This window comes from Coregonus clupeaformis, unplaced genomic scaffold (assembly GCF_020615455.1).
Source record: "Coregonus clupeaformis isolate EN_2021a unplaced genomic scaffold, ASM2061545v1 scaf0516, whole genome shotgun sequence".
Classification (NCBI taxonomy): domain Eukaryota; kingdom Metazoa; phylum Chordata; class Actinopteri; order Salmoniformes; family Salmonidae; genus Coregonus; species Coregonus clupeaformis.
Genome location: NW_025533971.1, coordinates 51,686 through 75,733, shown reverse-complemented (window position 1 = coordinate 75,733; position 24,048 = coordinate 51,686). Strand labels below are relative to the sequence as shown.

Sequence of the window (24,048 nt, the reverse complement as noted above, 5' to 3'; positions counted from 1 at the left end):
CTACTATTTAATATGGAGAGGGATTCAACACCTACTATTTAATATGGAGAGGTATCAACACCTACTGTTCAATATGGAGAGGGGTTCAACACCTACTATTTAATATGTAAATGTATTTTTAACACCTACTGTTTAATATGTAAATATATTTAAACACCTACTGTTAAATATGTAAAGGATTTGAACACCTACTGTTTAATATGTAAAGAGTTTGAACACCTACTGTTTAATATGTAAAGGTATTTGAACACCTACTGTTTCATATGTAAATGCATTTGAGCACCTACTGTTTAATATGTAAAGATTTGGACACCTACAGTTTAATATGTAAAGGGTTCGAACACCTACTGTTTAATATGTAAAAAGTTTTGAACACCAAACTGTTTAAAATGTAATGGTTTGAGCACCTACTGTTTAATTAGTAAAGTGCTTTGAACATCTGCTGTAGGTGGAAAGGTGCTATATAAATTCAATACATTATTATCTTTGAGTAAGGTCTATTATTTAAAATGTAATTTCATGTAACATAAACAAAACCACAAATTCTCAGTCAAGAACATGAGACAGAACATAGCTTCTCAAGTCTCTTGTGTCTTTTCAGGTCCCCTGATCGGGAAAATGTCTTTTCACACTGGGAACATTGGAAAGGGCTTTCTCTTGTGTGTATTCTCTCATGCCTTTTCAGGCCCCATAACTGGGTAAAACTCTTTGTGCAATGGGAACAGTGGTAGGGCTTCGCTCCTGTGTGTGTCTTCTCATGCGCTTTCAGATGCCATGGTTGGGTAAAACTCTTTCCACACTGGGAACATTGGAAAGGCTTCTCTCCTGTGTGTGTTCTCTCATGCCTTTTCAGGTCCCCTGAACGGGTAAAACTCTTTCCACACTGGGAACATTGGAAAGGCTTTTCTCCTGAGTGTGTCCTCTCATGCTCTTTTAGGTTCCATAACTCTGTAAAACTCTTTACACACAGGGAGCAGTGGTAAGACTTTTCTCCTGTGTGTATTTTCTTATGCTCCTTCAGACTCCCTAACCACTTAAAACTCCTTCCACACTGGGAGCATTGGTAGGGCTTTTCTCCTGTGTGTGTCCTCTCATGTTCATTCAGCCTCCCTATCCACCTAAAACTCTTTCCACACTGAGAGCATTGATGAGGCTTCTCTCCTGTATGTATTTTATCATGATCCTTCAGATTCCCTAACCACTTAAAACTCCTTTCACACTGAGAGCAGTGGTAAGGCTTCTCTATTGTGTGTGTTCTCTCGTGAGTTTTCAGGCCCCCTAACCGGGTAAAACTCTTTCCACATTGGGAGCAGTGGTATGGCTTTTCTCCTGTGTGTGTTCTCTCGTGTGATTGTAGGTGTTCTAACCTTCTAAAACGCTTTCCACACTGGGAGCAGTGGTAAGACTTTTCTCCTGTGTGCGTTCTCTCATGTGATTTTAGGTGTTCTAACCTTCTAAAACTCTTTCCACACTGGGAGCAGTGGTAAGACTTTTCTCCTGTGTGTGTTCTCTCATGTAATTGTAGGTGTTCTAACCTTCTAAAACTCTTTCCACACTGGGAGCATTGGAAGGGCTTTTCTCCTGTGTGCGTTCTATCATGCTCTTTCAGCTTCCATAACCACTTAAAACTCTTATTACACTGGGAGCAGTGGTGTTGTTTTGCTGGTTTGGACGTCTCTGGGTCTGGTTCCCCTGAAGGACTCTTCCCGCTGTCGGAGTGAGAGTCTGGTCTCTCTCCTGCTAAAGACAGAGTATATAATTAGACACTAAAATGACCTAAATGAAACCTCCACATGATAAAACTGTCTTCCTATGAGGTTTAATCCAGACTAGGGAGTTCAATTTTCACAACATTTCATCATTAAAGAAAAACTTGTGGCCATCATAATAATACTAAGAATGATAATAATGAAGAGCTTCAAATCTAACCTCTAACCTCTAGCTCTCTCATGGAATATCATGTTTATAGGCTGATCAGAGCTCTATAATAATAGATCATGTCATGTTTATAGGCTGAGCAGAGCTCTATAATAATAGATAATATGTTATAGGCTGATCAGACCTCTATAATAATAATAGATAATGTCATGTTTATAGGCTGATCAAAGCTCTATAATAATAGATAATATGTTATAGGCTGATCAGACCTCTATAATAATAATAGATAATGTCATGTTTATAGGCTGATCAGAGCTCTATAATAATTGATAATGTCATGTTTATAGGCTGATCAGACCTCTATAATAATAATAGATAATGTCATGTTTATAGGCTGATCAGAGCTCTATAATAATTGATAATGTCATGTTTATAGGCTGAGCAGAGCTCTATAATAATAGATAATGTCATGTTTATAGGCTGATCAGAGCTCTATAATAATAGATAATGTCATGTTTATAGGCTGAGCAGAGCTCTATAATAATTGATAATGTCATGTTTATAGGCTGATCAGACCTCTATAATAATAATAGATAATGTCATGTTTATAGGCTGATCAGAGCTCTATAATAATTGATAATGTCATGTTTATAGGCTGATCAGAGCTCTATAATAATAGATAATGTCATGTTTATAGGCTGATCAGAGCTCTATAATAATAGATAATGTCATGTTTATAGGCTGATCAGAGCTCTATAATAATAGATAATGTCATGTTTATAGGCTGAGCAGAGCTCTATAATAATAGATAATGTCATGTTTATAGGCTGATCAGAGCTCTATAATAATAGATAATGTCATGTTTTTAGGCTGATCAGAGCTCTATAATAATAGATAATAAGAACTATTTCACTCAGTGTAATTGGATGCATTTTATCTATCGTTAATAAAGTTTTGTTGGTGTCCCACTCTTTAATGGTGTAGTAGATGCCTCACTGAGTGCCGTTTGAACAATTCCTAGATGATTAAAAACAATATATTCCAGCGGGTTGCGTTCGAGTTGTAAGGCTAAAGCAGACGACTGCAGACAAAAGTCAACTAATTAAAGTTGGGGAGGCGCACATTGCGACAGCCAAAAGTGGGACGCTGTAGTGGTTTCCAACAGCAAGGCTCAGATCACAGGGGTTAAAGCATCCCATGACTGAAATGTTGCAATCGATCTCAGATGGATTGTCTGGGGCCAAGTTAACCTCCCCTGTCATGTGACAAAGTCATGACCGTCATGCTTTCATGTGTACATGTATTAAACTGCGAGTTTGACCAATTCCAGTCCCCTTGCTTAGAGGGGGTCTGGGTCCTCCCTCCCCATGGATAACTTTTAGATAGAATGACTGAGAAGCTCAGTTCTGGTTACTTTTTAAAAGGACATTTTACTCCAAACTTTAGGTAAATAAACTTATGTTGACACCATCTAAAATATAATTTCCACCTCCAGAAATGAGCACAGTAACATATTGGTAAAAATTACATTACAGTTATTTGAACATTCATACAGCCCAGGGGTACACACGTCTTACCCTACAAGGTCCCCTTGCTTAGGGGGTCTGGGTCCTCCCTAGGATAACTTTTAGATAGAAGGACTGACTCGACCATTCATACAGGCCAGGGGTACACACCTCTTACCCTACAAGGTCCCCTTGCTCAGGGGGTCTGGGTCCTCCCTAGGATAACTTTTAGATAGAAGGACTGACTCGACCATTCATACAGCCCAGGGGTACACACCTCTTACCCTACAAGGTCCGGAGACTGATTGTTATGTTCTGCCTGATAATGGGTGTGGGGCGGCAGGTAGCTTAGTGGTTAAGAGCGTTGTGCCAGTAACCGAAAGGTCGCTGGTTCTAATCCCGGAGCCGACTAGGTGAAAAATCTGTCGATGTGCCCTTGAGCAAGGCGCTTAACCCTAATTGCTCCTGTAAGTCGCTCTGGATAAGAGTGTCTGCTAAATGACTAATTATTTATAATTAATCAGTGGTGCAAAAAGTACCCAACTATCATACTTGAGTAAAAGTAAAAGATACCTTAATAGAAAATGACTCGAGTAAAAGTGAAAGTCAACTAGTAAAATACTTATTGAGTAAAAGTATTTTAGTTTTAAATATACTTAAGTATCAAAAGGTAATGTACTTGCAAAAATATACTTGAGTGTAAAAAGTGAAAGTATAAATCATTTCAAATTGCTTATATGAAGCAAACCAGAAGGCAATTTTTTTTTAAAATTTTTTATTTACAGATAACCAGGAGCACACTACAACACGCAGACGCCATTTACAAATGAAGCATGTGTTTAGTGATTCCACCAGTTATGGAACGCCGTGTTTGAGTCTTTGCGTGTCAAAAAAGATACACGTCGAATAACACTATTTGACGCTTCGAATAAGCTTTTAATTTGACACGTCAATTAACACAATTCTATTATAGAATGCTGTGTGTTCTGAATTTGCACGTGCAAGCCAAGTGCCACCATTACGATCACTGTCGAAGCAGTACAATACTGCGTTGGTAATAAAGCATTGCTTGTTCGACCGAATGGGAAAACGTCTGTGTGAGCATTTGAAATTAGATCAGGATCAAACGACCAGGATCAAAAAATGTTAGCTAGCCACTTGTTGTTCTCCTATTGAAATAACTAGCTAGCCACTTGTTGTTCTCCTACTGAAATAACTAGCCAGCCACTTGTTGTTCTCCTATTGAAATAACTAGCTAGCCACTTGTTGTTCTCCTATTGAAATAACTAGCTAGCCACTTGTTGTTCTCCTACTGAAATAACTAGCTAGCCACTTGTTGTTCTCCTATTGAAATAACTAGCCAGCCACTTGTTGTTCTCCTACTGAAATAACTAACTAGCCACTTGTTGTTCTCCTATTGAAATAACTAACTAGCCACTTGTTGTTCTCCTACTGAAATAACTAACTAGCCACTTGTTGTTCTCCTATTAAAATAACTAGCTAGCCACTTGTTGTTCTCCTACTGAAATAACTAGCTAGCCACTTGTTGTTCTCTTATTGAAATAACTAGCTAGCCACTTGTTGTTCTCCTACTGAAATAACTAACTAGCCACTTGTTGTTCTCCTATTGAAATAACTAGCTAGCCACTTGTTGTTCTCCTACTGAAATAACTAGCTAGCCACTTGTTGTTCTCTTATTGAAATAACTAGCTAGCCACTTTTTGTTCTCCTACTGAAATAACTAGCTAGCCACTTGTTGTTCTCCTATTGAAATAACTAGCTAGCCACTTGTTGTTCTCCTATTGAAATAACTAGCTAGCCACTTGTTCTCCTATTGAAATAACTAGCTAGCCACTTGTTGTTCTCCTATTGAAATAACTAGCTAGCTAGCTACTTTACCCTGTTGCCCAAAACTAACGTTATAAGCAGCCAGCTAGCTTCATCTGGCTAGTATGGCTTGACCGGGTTTTGTGTTGTGAAGCTAGCCACAATAAGGATTAGCCACAATAGTGGAATTTGCGTTTCACCTTCAAAATAAAAGTCCGTTATCAGACTCCAGAACATCCAGGTTGTATTGTTTTTTCCCTCTGGAATAGTGTTCAATACACGTAGTAGGGTGACTGGCACAATAAATGTGGCTCAATTCGCAGTGGTTTCAGAGTCTCGCAATAAGAGCTAATGTTCTCTGGGTGTCACTGAGTAGACCGATACCCCCACGTCATTGATCCACAATCCATAGGTAAGGCTGTACAGTGAAATAGGCTTGCCCCCTCCAATGCAATTCTAAAGTCTAATACATCCAGTGTGATTTCAACAGATTTATCAAATTAACAAATTATGGTATTTTGTTGAATTTACAGTGCGGGAAAAAAGTATTTAGTTAGCCACCAATTGTGCAAGTTCTCCCACTTAAAAAGATGAGGCCTGTAATTTTCATCATAGGTACACGTCAACTATGACAGACAAAAAGAGAAAAAAAATCCAGAAAATCACATTGTAGGATTTTTAATGAATTTATTTGCAAATTATGGTGGAAAATAAGTATTTGGTCAATAACAAAAGTTTCTCAATACTTCGTTATATACCCTTTGTTGGCAATGACACAGGTCAAACGTTTTCTGTAAGTCTTCACAAGGTTTTCACACACTGTTGCTGGTATTTTGGCCCATTCCTCCATGCAGATCTCCTCTAGAGCAGTGATGTTTTGGGGCTGTCGCTGGGCAACACAGACTTTCAACTCCCTCCAAAGATTTTCTATGGGGTTGAGATCTGGAGACTGGCTAGGCCACTCCAGGACCTTGAAATGCTTCTTACGAAGCCACTCCTTCGTTGCCCGGGCGGTGTGTTTGGGATCATTGTCATGCTGAAAGACCCAGCCACGTTTCATCTTCAATGCCCTTGCTGTGGAAGGAGGTTTTCACTCAAAATCTCACGATACATGGCCCCATTCATTCTTTCCTTTACACGGATCAGTCGTCCTGGTCCCTTTGCAGAAAAACAGCCCCAAAGCATGATGTTTCCACCCCCATGCTTCACAGTAGGTATGGTGTTATTTGGATGCAACTCAGCATTCTTTGTCCTCTAAACACGACGAGTTGAGTTTTTACCAAAAAGTTATGTTTTGGTTTCATCTGACCATATGACATTCTCCCAATCCTCTTCTGGATAATCCAAATGCACTCTAGCAAACTTCAGACGGGCCTGGACATGTACTGGCTTAAGTAGGGGGACACGTCTGGCACTGCAGGATTTGAGTCCCTGGCGACGTAGTGCGTTACTGATGGTAGGCTTTGTTACTTTGGTCCCAGCTCTCTGCAGGTCATTCACTAGGTCCCCCTGTGTGGTTCTGGGATTTTTGCTCACCGTTCTTGTGATCATTTCGACCCCATGGGGTGAGATCTTGCGTGGCGCCCCAGATCGAGGGAGATTATCAGTGGTCTTGTATGTCTTCTATTTCCTAATAATTGCTCCCACAGTTGATTTCTTCAAACCAAGCTGCTTACCTATTGCAGATTCATTCTTCCCAGCCTGGTGCAGGTCTACAATTTTGTTTCTGGTGTCCTTTGACAGCTCTTTGGTCTTGGCCATAGTGGAGTTTGGAGTGTGACTGTTTGAGGTTGTGGACAGGTGTCTTTTATACTGATAACAAGTTCAAACAGGTGCCATTAATACAGGTAACGAGTGGAGGACAGAGGAGCCTCTTAAATAAGAAGTTACAGGTCTGTGAGAGCCAGAAATCTTGCTTGTTTGTAGGTTACCAAATACTTATTTTACACCATAATTTGCAAATAAATTCATTAAAAATCCTACAATGTGATTTTCTGGATTTTTTTCTTCTCAATTTGTCTGTCATAGTTGACGTGTACCTATGATGAAAATTACAGGCCTCTCTCATCTTTTTAGGTGGGAGAACTTGCACAATTGGTGGCTGACTAAATACTTTTTCCCCCCACTGTATTTAAAGAACAATCCACCCTCGTTTAGCATGATTTATTCCATTATGGCATGATTCCAGTATTTGTATTCATTTGCATCACGTTCATTGAGAGACTATTTTGAAGGCAAAGCGCAAATTCCACTATTGTGGCTAATCCTTATTGTGGCTAGCTTCACATAGGTGGGTCTGACCACCATTAATCAAATAAGAACTGCCTTATAATTTAGGGGTATTTTAGATGATGACACCTAGCTAGATCGTTAGCTAGCTAACTATAGCTACTGAAACAGATTGTCGTTTTTTTGCTATGTTTTTTGGGGAAGAACATTGTTTGCATCCATCGGCTAGCTAGCTTTTTTATGACCAGAGCTTGGGGAAGTGTGTCTGCGCTCGTGCGGCAGGAGCGTGAGACAAAACTTCACCAGCATCATAGAGTCACGTATCGGTGAATCGTTGTGACATATACAGTGAGGGGAAAAAAGTATTTGATCCCCTGCTGATTTTGTACGTTTGCCCACTGACAAAGAAATGATCAGTCTATAATTTTAATGGTAGGTTTATTTGAACAGTGAGAGACAGAATAACAACAACAAAAATCCTGAAAAACGCATGTCAAATTTTTTTATAAATTGATTTGCATTTTAATGAGGGAAATAAGTATTTGACCCCCTCTCAATCAGAAAGATGCCTTATTATAAAATAGATTAAAATATATTTTTTCCTCATCAATCTACCCATAATACCCCATAATGACAAAGCGAAAACAGGTTTTTAGACATTTTTGCAAATGTATATAAAAAAACAAAACAGTTATACTTTATTTACCTAATTATTCAGACCCTTTGCTATGAGACTCAAAATTGAACTCAGGTGCATCCTGTTTCCATTGATCATCCTTGAGATGTTTCTACAACTTGTTTGGAGTCCACCTGTGGTATATTCAATTGATTGGATATGATTTGGAAAGGCACACACATGTCTATATAAGGTCGCACAGTTGACATTGCACACCAGAGCAAAAACCAAGATATGAGGTGGAAGGAATTGTCCATAGAGCTCCGAGACAGGATTGTGTCGAGGCACAGATCTGGGGAAGGGTACCAAAAAATATCTGCAGCATTGAAGATCCAAGAACACAGTGGCCTCCATCATTCTTAAATGGAAGAAGTTTAGAACCCCCAAGACTCTTCCTAGAGCTGGCCGCCTGGCCAAACTGAACAATCAGGGGAGAAGGGGCTTGGTCAGGGAGGTGACCAAGAACTTGATGGTCACTCTGACAGAGCTCTAGAGTTCCTCTGTGGAGATGGGAGAACCTTCCAGAAGGACAACCATCTCTGCAGCACTCCACCAATCAGGCCTTTATGACAGAGTGGCCAGACGGAAGCCACTCCTCAGTAAAAGGCACATGACAGCCCACTTGGAGTTTGCCAAAAGGAAACAATATTCTCTGGTCTGATGAAATCAAGATTGAACTCTTTGGCCTGAATGCCAAGCGTCACGTCTGGAGGAAACCTGGCACCATCCCTACGGTGTAGCATGGTGGTGGCAGCATCATGCTGTGGGGATGTTTTTCAGCGGCAGGGACTGGGAGACTAGTCAGGATCGAGGGGAAGATGAACGGAGCAAAGTACAGAGAGATCCTTGTTGAAAATCTGCTCCAGAGCGTTCAGGACCTCAGACTGGGGGCGAATGTTCACATTCCAACAGGACAACGACCCTAAGCACACAGCCAAGACAACACAGGAGTGGCTTCGGGACAAGTCTCTGAATGTCCTTGAGTGGCCCAGCCAGAGCCCCGACTGACAAAGTCATTTAGCAGTATTCAAATCATATATCGAATTAAATTCAAGAGGTTTCAAAGTTGGAATCAAGAATTGCAAAATTCTATTAATCTATGTAATAACTTAATAGATTAGAGTCTTGTCCAGGGGAAGTACTTGTACATTAAGGAGATGGGCTTGCTACTATGAGATTCTGAGTCAGACAAGCCAAGGCTCCTGCAAGGCTACTTACTTATATTATAATTTGCAATATCGAAAATAATATAATGAACAACATCAGAGGGTTTATATTTGTATCAAAATCAATAAAATCAAAGCTGATTTAATGTAGCATAAAGAAAAACACAAATTCTCAGTCAAAAACATAAGTCAGAACACAGCCTCTCTATTCTCTCGTGTGATTTCAGGTCCTCTGACTGGGAAAATGTCTTTCCACAATGAGAGCAGTGGTATGTCTTCTCCTCCTGTGTATGTATTCTTTCATGCTTATTCAGATGTCTTAACCGGTTAAATCTCTGTCCACACAGGGAGCAGTGGTAGGTCTTATCCCCTCCTGTGTGTGTCCTGTCATGCCTAGTCAGGCCCCCTAACTTGGTAAAACTCTTTCCACACAGGGAGCATTGGTAGGGCTTTTCTTTTTCTGGCGTGTGTGTCCTCTCATGCGTTTTCAGGGTCCCTAACCACCTAAAACTCTTTTCACAATGGGAACAGGGGTAAGGCTTCTCTCCTGTGTGCATTCTCTCATGCCGTTTCAGGCTCACTAACCCCCTAAAACGCTTTTCACAATGGGAACAGGGGTAAGGCTTCTCTTCTGTGTGTATTCTCTCATGCGTTTTCAGGCTCACTAACCAACAAAAATTCTTTCCACACTGGGAGCATTGGTAGGGCTTCTCTCCTGTGTGTGTCCTCTCGTGCTTATTCAGGTCCCCAAACTGGGTAAAACTCTTTCCACAGTGAGAACATTGGAAAGGCTTTTCTCTTGTGTGTGCCCTCTCATGCGTTTTCAGGCTCCCTAACCAGGTAAAAGTCATTCCACATTTGGAGCAGTGGTAAGGCTTCTCTCCCAAGTGTATTCTCTTGTGTATTTTAAGGTTCCCTAACTGAGTAAAACTCTTTCCACAATGGGAGCAGTGGAAGGGCTTTTCTCCTGTATGTATTCTCTCATGTGATTTCAGGCGTAGTAATCGGGTAAAACTCATTCCACACTTGGAGCAGTGGTGTAGTCTCGCTGGTTTGAGTGTCTCTGGGTCTGGTTCCTCTGAAGGACTCTTTCCACTGTCTGACTGAGAGTCTGGTCTCTCTCCTGCTAAAGACAAACAGAGTATATAGTTAAATACTAAAGTGACCTGAATTAAACCTCCACATGATAAAATTGTCTTCCTATGAGGTTTAATCCAGACTAGATCCCTCAATAACCTGAGGTCAGTCTTCACAACATTTCATCATTAAAAATAAACTTGGTGAGAGTTTAAAAACAATTTATGTAGAGCTCAAAATCTAATGTCTCATAGAATGTCATGTTTTAGGCTGATCAGAGCTCTATAATAATAGATAATGTCATGTTTTAGGCTGATTAGAGCTCTATAATAATAGATAATGTCATGTTTTAGGCTGATCAGAGCTCTATAATAATAGATAATGTCATGTTTTTAGGCTGATCAGAGCTCTATAATAATAGATAATGTCATGTTTATAGGCTGATCAGAGCTCTATAATAATAGATAATGTCATGTTTATAGGCTGATCAGAGCTCTATAATAATAGATAATGTCATGTTTTAGGCTGATCAGAGCAGAGCTCTGAAGGACCCAAAGTTTAATGACCAGTGTAAAAAAGAAACAGGATATGGGCGGCAGGTGGCCTAGCAGTTGGTTCGAATCCCCGAGCCGACTAGGTGAAAGATATGTCAATGTGACCTTGAGCAAGGCACTGAACCCTAATTGCTCCTGTGAGTCGCTCTGGATAAGAGCATCTGCTAAATGACTCAAATGTAAAATGGTCACTGGCAATAAATATCACCTTACTGATACTAAATCAGGACTAGTACACTATACAATCTCAATAGAAACCCCCATTGAGATCAATGTTGTCCCAGGTCAGATTCAGACCGTCAGTGGTTCAGAACTTCTTGCTGTGGTAGATTCGGACAGTCAGTGGTTCAGAACTTCTTGCTGTGGTAGATTCGGACCGTCAGTGGTTCAGAACTTCTTGCTGTGGTAGATTCAGACCATCAGTGGTTCAGAACTTCTTTGCTGTGGCAGATTCGGACCGTCAGTGGTTCAGAACTTCTTTGCTGTGGTAGATTCAGACCGTCAGTGGTTCAGAACTTCTTTGCTGTGGTAGATTCAGACCGTCAGTGGTTCAGAACTTCTTGCTGTGGTAGATTCAGACCGTCAGTGGTTCAGAACTTCTTGCTGTGGTAGATTCAGACCGTCAGTGGTTCAGAACTTCTTGCTGTGGTAGATTCAGACCGTCAGTGGTTCAGAACTTCTTGCTGTGGTAGATTCAGACCGTCAGTGGTTCAGAACTTCTTGCTGTGGTAGATTCGGACCGTCAGTGGTTCAGAACTTCTTGCTGTGGTAGATTCGGACCGTCAGTGGTTCAGAACTTCTTTGCTGTGGCAGTGGTGTAAGGGCTGTGTGGTGTTAGCTGCATACTAGTTAGAGTCCAGTCCTGTCTGATACTCTCAGGGTGTTGTTACATGTCATTTGTATTAGCTAACTAATGATTTGCCTAAAAACATCTATTTTTAGGTGAATATGTTGCTGTCTTTTAACACCTGTCTATATGTGTCTATATGCTAGTGTCACGGTTCAGTAGCATGTTAGCTAGTACAACAGCTACGGTAACAACAATATGAGCTGATTTGACATCAGAGCAAAAACTTCACTTTGCAGATGGATTCCCTTCTCCCTACCCCTGGTGTTGGAGGAGGCTGTATTGGGAGGAGGATGCATCAACACCTTGGAAATACGTTTGAGGTGCACTCACTCATAACACTTTATTTGAGTGATAAATTAGTGTATCGTCTTCAGGATATCTTGATCATGTGGTGTTCCTTCTAGAAGCAATCAGTTACAGTGGGGAAAAAAAGTATTTAGTCAGCCACCAATTGTGCAAGTTCTCCCACTTAAAAAGATGAGAGAGGCCTGTAATTTTCATCATAGGTACACGTCAACTATGACAGACAAATTGAGGAAAAAAAATCCAGAAAATCACATTGTAGGATTTTTAATGAATTTATTGGCAAATTATGGTGGAAAATAAGTATTTGGTCACCTACAAACAAGCAAGATTTCTGGCTCTCACAGACCTGTAACTTCTTCTTTAAGAGGCTCCTCTGTCCTCCACTCGTTACCTGTATTAATGGGACCTGTTTGAACTTGTTATCAGTATAAAAGACACCTGTCCACAACCTCAAACAGACACACTCCAAACTCCACTATGGCCAAGACCAAAGAGCTGTCAAAGGACACCAGAAACAAAATTTTAGACCTGCACCAGGCTGGGAAGACTGAATCTGCAATAGGTAAGCAGCTTGGTTTGAAGAAATCAACTGTGGGAGCAATTATTAGGAAATGGAAGACATACAAGACCACTGATAATCTCCCTCGATCTGGGGCTCCACGCAAGATCTCACCCCGTGGAGTCAAAGTGATCACAAGAACGGTGAGCAAAAATCCCAGAACCACACGGGGGGACCTAGTGAATGACCTGCAGAGAGCTGGGACCAAAGTAACAAAGCCTACCATCAGTAACACACTACGCCGCCAGGGACTCAAATCCTGCAGTGCCAGACGTGTCCCCCTGCTTAAGCCAGTACATGTCCAGGCCCGTCTGAAGTTTGCTAGAGTGCATTTGGATGATCCAGAAGAGGATTGGGAGAATGTCATATGGTCAGATGAAACCAAAATAGAACTTTTTGGTAAAAACTCAACTCGTCGTGTTTGGAGGACAAAGAATGCCGAGTTGCATCCAAAGAACACCATACCTACTGTGAAGCATGGGGGTGGAAACATCATGCTTTGGGGCTGTTTTTCTGCAATGGGACCAGGACGACTGATCCGTGTAAAGGAGAGAATGAATGGGGCCATGTATCGTGAGATTTTGAGTGAAAACCTCCTTCCATCAGCAAGGGCATTGAAGATGAAACGTGGCTGGGTCTTTCAGCATGACAATGATCCCAAACACACCGCCCGGGCAACGAAGGAGTGGCTTCGTAAGAAGCATTTCAAGGTCCTGGAGTGGCCTAGCCAGTCTCCAGATCTAAACCCCATAGAAAATCTTTGGAGGGAGTTGAAAGTCTGTGTTGCCCAGCGACAGCCCCAAAACGTCACTGCTCTAGAGGAGATCTGCATGGAGGAATGGGCCAAAATACCAGCAACAGTGTGTGAAAACCTTGTGAAGACTTACAGAAAATGTTTGACCTGTGTCATTGCCAACAAAGGGTATATAACAAAGTATTGAGAAACGTTTGTTATTGACCAAATACTTATTTTCCACCATAATTTGCAAATAAATTCATTAAAAATCCTACAATGTGATTTTCTGGATTTTTTTTTCTCATTTTGTCTGTCATAGTTGACGTGTACCTATGATGAAAATTACAGGCCTCTCTCATCTTTTTAAGTGGGAGAACTTGCACAATTGGTGGCTGACTAAATACTTTTTTCCCCCACTGTACATGTGGTGTTCCTTCTAGAAGCAATCAGTTACATGTGGTGTTCCTTCTAGAAGCAATCAGTTACATGTGGTGTTCCTTCTAGAAGCAATCAGTTACATGTGGCGTTCCTTCTAGAAGCAATCAGTTACATGTGGTGTTCCTTCTAGATGCAATCAGTTACATGTGGTGTTCCTTCTAGATGCAATCAGTTACATGTGGTGTTCCTTCTAGATGCAATCAGTTACATGTGGTGTTCCTTCTCTCCTTCTAGATGCAATCAGTTACATGTGGTGTTCCTTCTAGAAGCAATCAGTTACATGTGGTGTTCCTTCTAGAAGCAATCAGTTACATGTGGTGTTCCTTCTAGAAGCAATCAGTTACATGTGGTGTTCCTTCTAGAAGCAATCAGTTACATGTGGTGTTCCTTCTAGAAGCAATCAGTTACATGTGGTGTTCCTTCTAGAAGCAATCAGATACATGTGGTGTTCCTTCTAGAAGCAATCAGATACATGTGGTGTTCCTTCTAGATGCAATCAGTTACATGTGATGTTCCTTCTAGAAGCAATCAGTTACATGTGGTGTTCCTTCTAGAAACAACCAGTTACATGTGGTGTTCCTTCTCTCCTTCTAGAAGCAATCAGTTACATGTGGTGTTCCTTCTAGAAGCAATCAGTTACATGTGGTGTTCCTTCTAGAAGCAATCAGTTACATGTGGTGTTCCTTCTAGAAGCAATCAGTTACATGTGGTGTTCCTTCTAGACGCAATCAGTTACATGTGGTGTTCCTTCTAGATGCAATCAGTTACATGTGGTGTTCCTTCTACATGCAATCAGTTACATGTGGTGTTCCTTCTAGATGCAATCAGTTACATGTGGTGTTCCTTCTCTTCTTCTAGATGCAATCAGTTACATGTGGTGTTCCTTCTAGATGCAATCAGTTACATGTGGTGTTCCTTCTAGATGCAATCAGTTACATGTGGTGTTCCTTCTAGAAGCAATCAGTTACATGTGGTGTTCCTTCTAGAAGCAATCAGTTACATGTGGTGTTCCTTCTAGAAGCAATCAGTTACATGTGGTGTTCCTTCTAGATGCAATCAGTTACATGGCAAAAAGTACAGATTGAGGCCGTCTTATTAGGTAAATTAGGTAGCTAGCTAATGTTAGCTTGAGCATTAGCTAATGACCGTTAGCTAGCTAGTCATTTTCTATGCTAATGTTTCAGGCTGTGGTAACGTTAGCCTGGCAACCATGCTCGCAATGCTAATTTACTGGAGTGTTGTTGCGGAATATAGCTAAATGTACGTTTTTTTGACTACGTTTGGCTAGCTAGCAAGCTGTCTGTAACGATAGCTAACTAAGTCGGACACTTCTTCTTCTGGACTGTCGGACACTGTTTCACTCATTAGCTAACGTTAGCTGGCTAGCTAAATTACCATAGCTAGATTTGACTTATTCTCCTTCTGGGTTAATTTAACCAAGCTATTCGGCAGGCGTTGTTACTGTACTAGTTTCCAATGGTTTCTGACAGTGGCAGCTTTAGTCGGTGGATGGATGCAAACTCTGTTAGCTAGCTAATGTTAGAGTTTACCTTATATTTGATGTAGCCAAGTTTAGTATAGTTAGCTAGCTATGTTTCTAACATTTCTTTATTTCTGTGCTTAAATGCAGAGGTCAAGGCCACTGGACAGGTTTGTAAAGGATACTCTGAATGAGTGGAATCTGTCCTCTTTGATTCCAAAGTTTGAGGGTAAGTAAAACTGAGAAATTCTGTTTTGAGAGTGAGGGGACAGAGCTTTGGGGGGGACAACTGATTTTCACTGACCCTGTGTAAAAGAGCATCTACAGTGCATTCGGAAAGTATTCAGACCTCCTCCCTTTCTCCACATTTTGTTGCGTTACAGCCTTATTCTAAACTTGATACAATTATTATTTTTTCCCTACACACACAATACCCCATAATGACAAAGTGAAAACAGGTTCTTAGAAATATTTACAAATGTATTTCAAATATATATTTTTTAAACACCTTATTTACCTAAGTATTCAGACCCTTTACTATAAGACTCGAAATTAAGCTCAGGTGCATCCTGTTTCCATTGTTCATCCTTGGTAAATTCAATTGATTGGACATGATTTGGAAAGGCACACAGTTGGCAGTGAATGTCAGAGCAAAAACCAAGCCATGAGGTCGAAGGAATTGTCCGTAGAGCTCCGAGACAGGATTGTGTCGAGGCACAGATCTGGGGAAGTATACCAAAACATTTCTGCAGCATTGAAGGTCCCCAAAAACACAGTGGCCGCCATCATTCTTAAATGGAATAAGTTTAGAACCACCATGACTAAGCTAGAGCTGGCCGCCCGGCCAAACTGTGCAATCGTGGGAGAAGGGCCTTGGTCAGGGAGGTGACCAAGAACCCGATTGTCACTCTGACAGAGCTCTAGAGTTCCAATTGTGGAGATGGGCGAACCTTCCAGAAGGACAACCATCTCTGCAACCATCCACCAATCAGGCCTTTATGGTAGAGTTGCCAGATGGAAGCCACTCCTCAGTAAAAGGCACATGACAGCCCGCTTGGAGTTTGCCAAAAGCCACCTAAAAACTCTCAGACCATGAGAAACAAGATTTAACTCTTTGGCCTGAATGTCAAGCATCATGGTCTGGAGAAAACCTGGCACCATCCCTACGGTGAAGCATGGTGGTGGCAGCATCATGCTGTGAAGATGTTTTTCAGTGGCAGGGACTGGGAGACTAGTCAGGATTGAGGCAAAGATGAATGGAGCAAAGCACTGAGCGATCCTTGATGAAAACCTGCTCCAGAGTGCTCAGGACCTCAGACTGGAGTGAAGGTTCACCTTCCAACAGGACAATGACCCTAAGCACACAGCCAAGACAACGCAGGAGTTGCTTCTCTGAATGTCCTTGAGTGGCCCAGCCAGAGCCCGGACTTGAACCCGATCAAACATCTATGGAGAGACCTGAAAATAGCTGTGGAGCAACGCTCCCCATCCAACCTGACAGAACTTGAGAGGATCTGCAGAGAAGAATGGGAGAAACTCCCCAAATACAGGTGTGCCAAGCTTGTAGCGTCATACCCAAGAAGACTTGAGGCTATAATCACTGCAAAAGGTGCTTCAACAAAGTACTGAGTAAAGGGTCTGAATACTTATGTAAATGCTTTAAAAAAAAAAAAATTATACATTTGCAAACATTTCTAAAAACCTGTTTTTGCTTTGTCATTATGGGGTATTGTGTGTAGATTGATTAAAATAACACAATTTAATCAATTTTAGAATGAGGCTGTAACGTAACTAAATGTGAAGTCAAGGGGTCTGAATACTTTTCCGAATGCACTGTACGTCTTCAACATTGTCATCGATAACCAATAGGACAACCTTAATGGAGGAGTGATAACCAATAGGACAACCTTAATGGAGGAGTGATAACCAATAGGACAACCTTAATGGAGGAGTGATAACCAATAGGACAACCTTAATGGAGGAGTGATAACCAACAGGACAACCTTAATGGAGGAGAGATAAACAATAGGACAACCTTAATGGAGAAGAGATAACCAATAGGACAACCTTAATGGAGGAGTGATAACCAATAGGACAACCTTAATGGAGGAGTGATAACCAATAGGACAACCTTAATGGAAACTTTCACCAGAGCCTCTTAGAACCATGCAGACACTTGGGGACTAGATACATACACACTCTGCGTTAAGTCGCCTAACAACAGCCCTTAGACGTGGTATATTGGACAAATACCACACCCCCCTCGGGCCTTGTTGCTTAAATCTACCTCAATTACCATGTACCCCTGCACATGGACTCGGTACTGGCTCCCCGTGTATATATAGCCAAGTTATTACCTCGTACCCCTGCACATGGACTCAGTACTGGTACTTCCTGTATAGAGCCAAGTTATTACCTCGTACCCCTGCACATGGACTCAGTACTGGTACTTCCTGTATAGAGCCAAGTTATCACCTCGTACCCCTGCACATGGACTTAGTACTGGTACTTTCTGTATAGAGCCAAGTTATCACCTCGTACCCCTGCACATGGACTCAGTACTGGTACTTCCTGTATAGAGCCAAGTTATCACCTCGTACCCCTGCACATGGACTCAGTACTGGTACTTCCTGTATAGAGCCAAGTTATCACCTCGTACCCCTGCACATGGACTCAGTACTGGTACTTCCTGTATAGAGCCAAGTCATCACCTCGTACCCTTGCACATGGACTCAGTACTGGTACTTCCTGTATAGAGCCAAGTTATCACCTCGTACCCTTGCACATGGACTCAGTACTGGTACTTCCTGTATAGAGCCAAGTTATCACCTCATACCCCTGCACATGGACTCAGTACTGGTACTTCCTGTATAGCGCCAAGTTATCACCTCGTACCCCTGCACATGGACTCAGTACTGGTACTTCCTGTATAGAGCCAAGTTATCACCTCGTACCCCTGCACATGGACTCAGTACTGGTACTTCCTGTATAGAGCCAAGTTATCACCTCGTACCCCTGCACATGGACTCAGTACTGGTACTTCCTGTATAGAGCCAAGTCATCACCTCGTACCCTTGCACATGGACTCAGTACTGGTACTTCCTGTATAGAGCCAAGTTATCACCTCGTACCCTTGCACATGGACTCAGTACTGGTACTTCCTATATAGAGCCAAGTTATCACCTCGTACCCCTGCACATGGACTCAGTACTGGTACTTCCTGTATAGCGCCAAGTTATCACCTCGTACCCCTGCACATGGACTCAGTACTGGTACTTCCTGTATAGAGCCAAGTTATCGTTACTCATTGTGGATTTATTCTGTTATTATTTTTCTACTATTTCAATTTTTTCTTCTTCTTTGCATTGTTGGGAAGTTTCACTGCTAGGAAAGGCCAGTAAGCATTTCACTGTTAGGGAAGGCCCGTAAGCATTTCACTGTTAGGGAAGGCCCGTAAGCATTTCACTGTTAGGGAAGGCCCGTAAGCATTTCACTGCTAGGGAAGGCCCGTAAGCATTTCACTGCTAGGGAAGGCCAGTAAGCATTTCACTGTTAGGGAAGGCCAGTAAGCATTTCACTGTTAGGGAAGGCCAGTAAGCATTTCACTGTTAGGGAAGGCCAGTAAGCATTTCACTGTTAGGGAAGGCCAGTAAGCATTTCACTGTTAGGGAAGACCAGTAAGCATTTCACTGTTAGGGAAGGCCCGTAAGCATTTCACTGTTAGGGAAGGCCAGTAAGCATTTCACTGTTAGGGAAGGCCAGTAAGCATTTCACTGTCAGGGAAGGCCAGTAAGCATTTCACTGTCAGGGAAGGCCAGTAAGCATTTCACTGCTAGGGAAGACCAGTAAGCATTTCACTGTTAGAGAAGGCCAGTAAGCATTTCACTGTTAGGGAAGGCCAATAAGCATTTCACTGTTAGGGAAGGCCAGTAAGCATTTCACTGTTAGGGAAGGCCAGTAAGCATTTCACTGCTAGGGAAGACCAGTAAGCATTTCACTGTTAGGGAAGGCCAGTAAGCATTTCACTGTTAGGGAAGGCCCGTAAGCATTTCACTGTTAGGGAAGGCCAGTAAGCATTTCACTGTTAGGGAAGGCCAGTAAGCATTTCACTGCTAGGGAAGACCAGTAAGCATTTCACTGCTAGGGAAGACCAGTAAGCATTTCACTGTTAGGGAAGGCCAGTAAGCATTTCACAGTTAGGGAAGGCCAGTAAGCATTTCACTGTTAGGGAAGGCCAGTAAGCATTTCACTGTTAGGGTAGGCCAGTAAGCATTTCACTGTTAGGGAAGACCAGTAAGCATTTCACTGTTAGGGAAGGCCCGTAAGCATTTCACTGTTAGGGAAGGCCCGTAAGCATTTCACTGTTAGGGAAGACCAGTAAGCATTTCACTGTTAGGGAAGGCCAGTAAGCATTTCACTGTTAGGGAAGGCCAGTAAGCATTTCACTGTTAGGGAAGGCCAGTAAGCATTTCACTGTTAGGGAAGGCCAGTAAGCATTTCACTGTCAGGGAAGGCCAGTAAGCATTTCACTGCTAGGGAAGACCAGTAAGCATTTCACTGTTAGAGAAGGCCAGTAAGCATTTCACTGTTAGGGAAGGCCAGTAAGCATTTCACTGTTAGGGAAGGCCAGTAAGCATTTCACTGTTAGGGAAGGCCAGTAAGCATTTCACTGCTAGGGAAGACCAGTAAGCATTTCACTGTTAGGGAAGGCCAGTAAGCATTTCACTGTTAGGGAAGGCCCGTAAGCATTTCACTGTTAGGGAAGGCCAGTAAGCATTTCACTGTTAGGGAAGGCCAGTAAGCATTTCACTGCTAGGGAAGACCAGTAAGCATTTCACTGCTAGGGAAGACCAGTAAGCATTTCACTGTTAGGGAAGGCCTGTAAGCATTTCACAGTTAGGGAAGGCCAGTAAGCATTTCACTGTTAGGGAAGGCCAGTAAGCATTTCACTGTTAGGGTAGGCCAGTAAGCATTTCACTGTTAGGGAAGACCAGTAAGCATTTCACTGTTAGGGAAGACCAGTAAGCATTTCACTGTTAGGGAAGACCAGTAAGCATTTCACTGTTAGGGAAGGCCCGTAAGCATTTCACTGTTAGGGAAGGCCCGTAAGCATTTCACTGTTAGGGAAGGCCAGTAAGCATTTCACTGTTAGGAAAGACCAGTAAGCATTTCACTGCTAGGGAAGACCAGTAAGCATTTCACTGCTAGGGAAGACCAGTAAGCATTTCACTGTTAGGGAAGGCCCGTAAGCATTTCACTGTTAGGGAAGACCAGTAAGCATTTCACTGTTAGGGAAGACCAGTAAGCATTTCACTGTTAGGGAAGGCCCGTAAGCATTTCACTGTTAGGGAAGACCAGTAAGCATTTCACTGCTAGGGAAGGCCAGTAAGCATTTCACTGCTAGGGAAGGCCCGTAAGCATTTCACTGTTAGGGAAGACCAGTAAGCATTTCACTGCTAGGGAAGGCCCGTAAGCATTTCACTGTTAGGGAAGGCCCGTAAGCATTTCACTGTTAGGGAAGGCCAGTAAGCATTTCACTGATAGGGAAGACCAGTAAGCATTTCACTGTTAGGGAAGGCCCGTAAGCATTTCACTGTTAGGGAAGACCAGTAAGCATTTCACTGTTAGGGAAGGCCAGTAAGCATTTCACTGTTAGGGAAGGCCAGTAAGCATTTCACTGTTAGGGAAGGCCAGTAAGCATTTCACTGCTAGGGAAGGCCAGTAACCATTTCACTGTTAGGGAAGGCCCGTAAGCATTTCACTGTTAGGGAAGACCCGTAAGCATTTCACTGTTAGGGAAGGCCAGTAAGCATTTCACTGTTAGGGAAGGCCAGTAAGCATTTCACTGTTAGGGAAGGCCCGTAAGCATTTCACTGTTAGGGAAGGCCCGTAAGCATTTCACTGTTAGGGAAGGCCGGTAAGCACTTCACTGTTAGGGAAGGCCGGTAAGCATTTCACTGCGGAGACCCAGAGCTCTGACGTCATGTAATGCATGTTACTGTACAGCCACTGCATTCCAATTGAGGCGCTTATCAGTGGCCAAATCTGCAATTTTCAACCTGTATACAGGTATGTGTTTAAAGGGCTACGATGCCAGATCTGTATAGCTCTAAAAAAGGGCCTAAAATGGCCACTTTCATCAGGATTTTCTCATAAATGGTTTGAGATACACATTTTAAAAAGCATGTCAAGCATTGTTCCTCCCAATGAAGTTTCTATGTGAGAATTGTCAGAACAATCCGGGACACCAAAAATATTTTCAGGCTACGCTGCTGTGTGTGTGCCTACTGTGTGGATAGAGTCCTGTGAGAATCTATGAAATGTTAATTTGTTACATTTCTCCAGCCCCCTTCCCACAGCTGTTTACCAAAACAAGTGTCAGGGCAGTCATTTTTTGTTGTTGTGTGAATCCCAGATTGCCCCTAACCACACATCAGTTTTTTTTTTTAAATGCAGTGTTATAAGACAGTACTTACTGGTGTTAATCACATCTCCATTGTCCTCTTCCAATATGACAGTTATCTCCCCCTCCTCTTTCACTCTGAACGCGTCTTCCTCTTCTTTCACTGTAACATCATCATCCTCTTTCACTCTGAACGCGTCTTCCTCCTCTTTCACTCTGAACGCGTCTTCCTCTTCTTTCACTGTAACATCCTCCTCCTCTTTCACTCTGAACGCGTCTTCCTCATCTTTCACTGTAACGTCTTTCTCTTCTTCTTTCACGGTAACAGCTTCACCCTCTACTTGTTTTTGTATTGTAACATCCTCCTCCTCTTCCTCCTCCTCTTTCACTAGACCCTCTTTCTCCGTCCAGCAGACCTCCTCTTCTTTAGTAGGAGGAGAGTAGCTTAGTGAGCTCATGGTCGGGGATGTTAGCTAACTAGGCTAGTGCTAACTTAACCAGCCAGCTAGCTGACCAATAACAACAACACCGTAAATATGAAATTAAATGGGATAACTAACTAGACGACAGAAGTGGGTTTAAAACACAGTGGCTAATATACACGAAATTGTCTAAAGAGCTTGAATCTTTCGGCTATGTTGGCTAGCAAGCTACGGAGGTGGCTGATTAGCTGTTTTTGTTTAAACGTCCCGTCCACTAGATTATACGTCACACTGGTAGCATCGCCTGAAAGACACACATCGCCATCTGCTGACTGGAGTAGGTAACGCAGTTGAGAGAAAAATAAAACACTTTTTTTTTTTTTCTCCAGACAAAGCGTTTATTTTTAAATCTGAAGTTGCTACATCCATTTTTGGACTTTATTCTATAGCTAGAGGACTCCTGATATCTCCAGGAGTGATACATATCATTTTTTATTTTTTATCTGTGGTCTACTTGGTGTGTGAACTGCTGACTGCTCATAATTTGCAGATTACTGTTGACACATCAACCAGGATTAAGGGGCAGTGCACCTTGTGATCTGTTTTTGGTAATCAGTGGACTGTATTGAAGGTGGAGGTGGAGTGGTTGCTAGGCAATCAGAAATCCGTGTTAGTACCTCAGTATCCCTGGTTTCTCAGCAGAACTAAGAGTTCTGCCGAGTTGTTTGAGGAAAGGCGCCACACCATTTTCTCACTTCTGTATTTTACCTAGTTATTTTCAGATTATCTAATTTTGCTCTTTTTGTAGCTTTGGCAACTATGTGTGTGTTTTCTATACCTGTTGGCTCCTCCCCCTGTAGGCTTTACAGACGCTCCCCACCCCCTTGGCTGCAACCCTTCTAATTTAGTGTACCCTGCCTGGAATTCCGGGATCTCTGGCAGCTCCTCTTGATGTAGGCTTCACAGACGCTCCCACCCCTAATTTAGTGAACCCATGTGTAATTCCGGGTCTCTGGCAGCGTTTGAAACTGCCGATCTACGGTCAAGAACGCAGAGTTCATCTCAGCCTATGCTGCCCTTCAGTCCCTTGACTTTTTTGGGCCTGATGGAGACATGGATCCCCCCCAGAGAACACTGCTACTCCAGCTGCTCTTTCTTCATCTGACTACGTTTTCTCTCAGAGTCCACAAGAGCATCTGGTCATCATGGTGGTGGCACAGGGCTACTCATTTCTCCTAACTGGCGATTTTCTCTTTTCTCCCTCTCTCACCTGTCCATCTCCTCATTTGAATTCCATGCTGTCACTGTCACTTGTCCACTCAAGCTTAACATTGTCATCTATCGCCCACCAGGTGCCCTTGGAGAGTTCCTCAATGAGCTTGACACCTTGATAAGCTAATTTCCTGATGATGGCTCACCGCTCCTTGTACTTGGCGACTTCAACCTCCCGACGTCTTCGATTCTTTTTTTTCCAACTCTCCTTTTCCCAGTCCACTCCAACTCACAAGGCAGGCAATATCATTGACCTCATATTTAATAGAGGCTGTTCTCCTACTAATCTCACTACAAACCCCTCCAGGTCTCTGATCACTACTTTGTTTCCTTTTCTGTCTCCCTCTCCTCCAACCCTAACCACTCAGCCCCTACCCAGATGGTCATGCGCCGTCGCAATCTTCGCTCTCTCTCTCCCACTACTCTCTCCTCTTCTATCCTATCATATCTCCCTTCTACTAAATCCTTCTCCCTCCTGTCTCCTGATTCTGCCTCTTCGACCCTACTCTCCTCCCTTTCCGCATCCTATGACTCGCACTGTCCCCTTTCCTCCCGGCCGGCTCGGCCCTCCCCTCCTGCTCCGTGTCTGAGTGACTCATTGCGAGCTTACAGAACAGGGCTGCGGGCAGCTGAACAAAAATGGAGGAAAACGAAACTTCCGTAGTACCTA

At 42.5% G+C, this 24,048-nt stretch overlaps 2 protein-coding genes across 2 annotated transcripts; both read right to left on the bottom strand.

Moving 5' to 3' along the window:
• Window positions 1-368: 368 nt before the first annotated feature.
• LOC123484970 (gastrula zinc finger protein XlCGF17.1-like) lies at window positions 369-3,933 on the bottom strand. Its single transcript, XM_045215793.1, has 2 exons — window positions 3,923-3,933; window positions 369-1,703 (listed from the first exon to the last, which is right to left on the bottom strand). The coding sequence occupies exons 1-2, from the start codon at window positions 3,931-3,933 to the stop codon at window positions 551-553; spliced, it is 1,164 nt and encodes a 387-aa protein (XP_045071728.1). The 3' UTR covers window positions 369-550.
• A 5,417-nt stretch (window positions 3,934-9,350) lies between these two features.
• Window positions 9,351-21,876, bottom strand: LOC123484972 (gastrula zinc finger protein XlCGF17.1-like). Its single transcript, XM_045215795.1, has 2 exons — window positions 21,758-21,876; window positions 9,351-10,407 (listed from the first exon to the last, which is right to left on the bottom strand). Exon 2 carries the CDS (start codon window positions 10,298-10,300, stop codon window positions 9,458-9,460), a length of 843 nt encoding a protein of 280 aa, XP_045071730.1. The 5' UTR covers window positions 10,301-10,407; window positions 21,758-21,876; the 3' UTR covers window positions 9,351-9,457.
• Window positions 21,877-24,048: the final 2,172 nt, after the last annotated feature.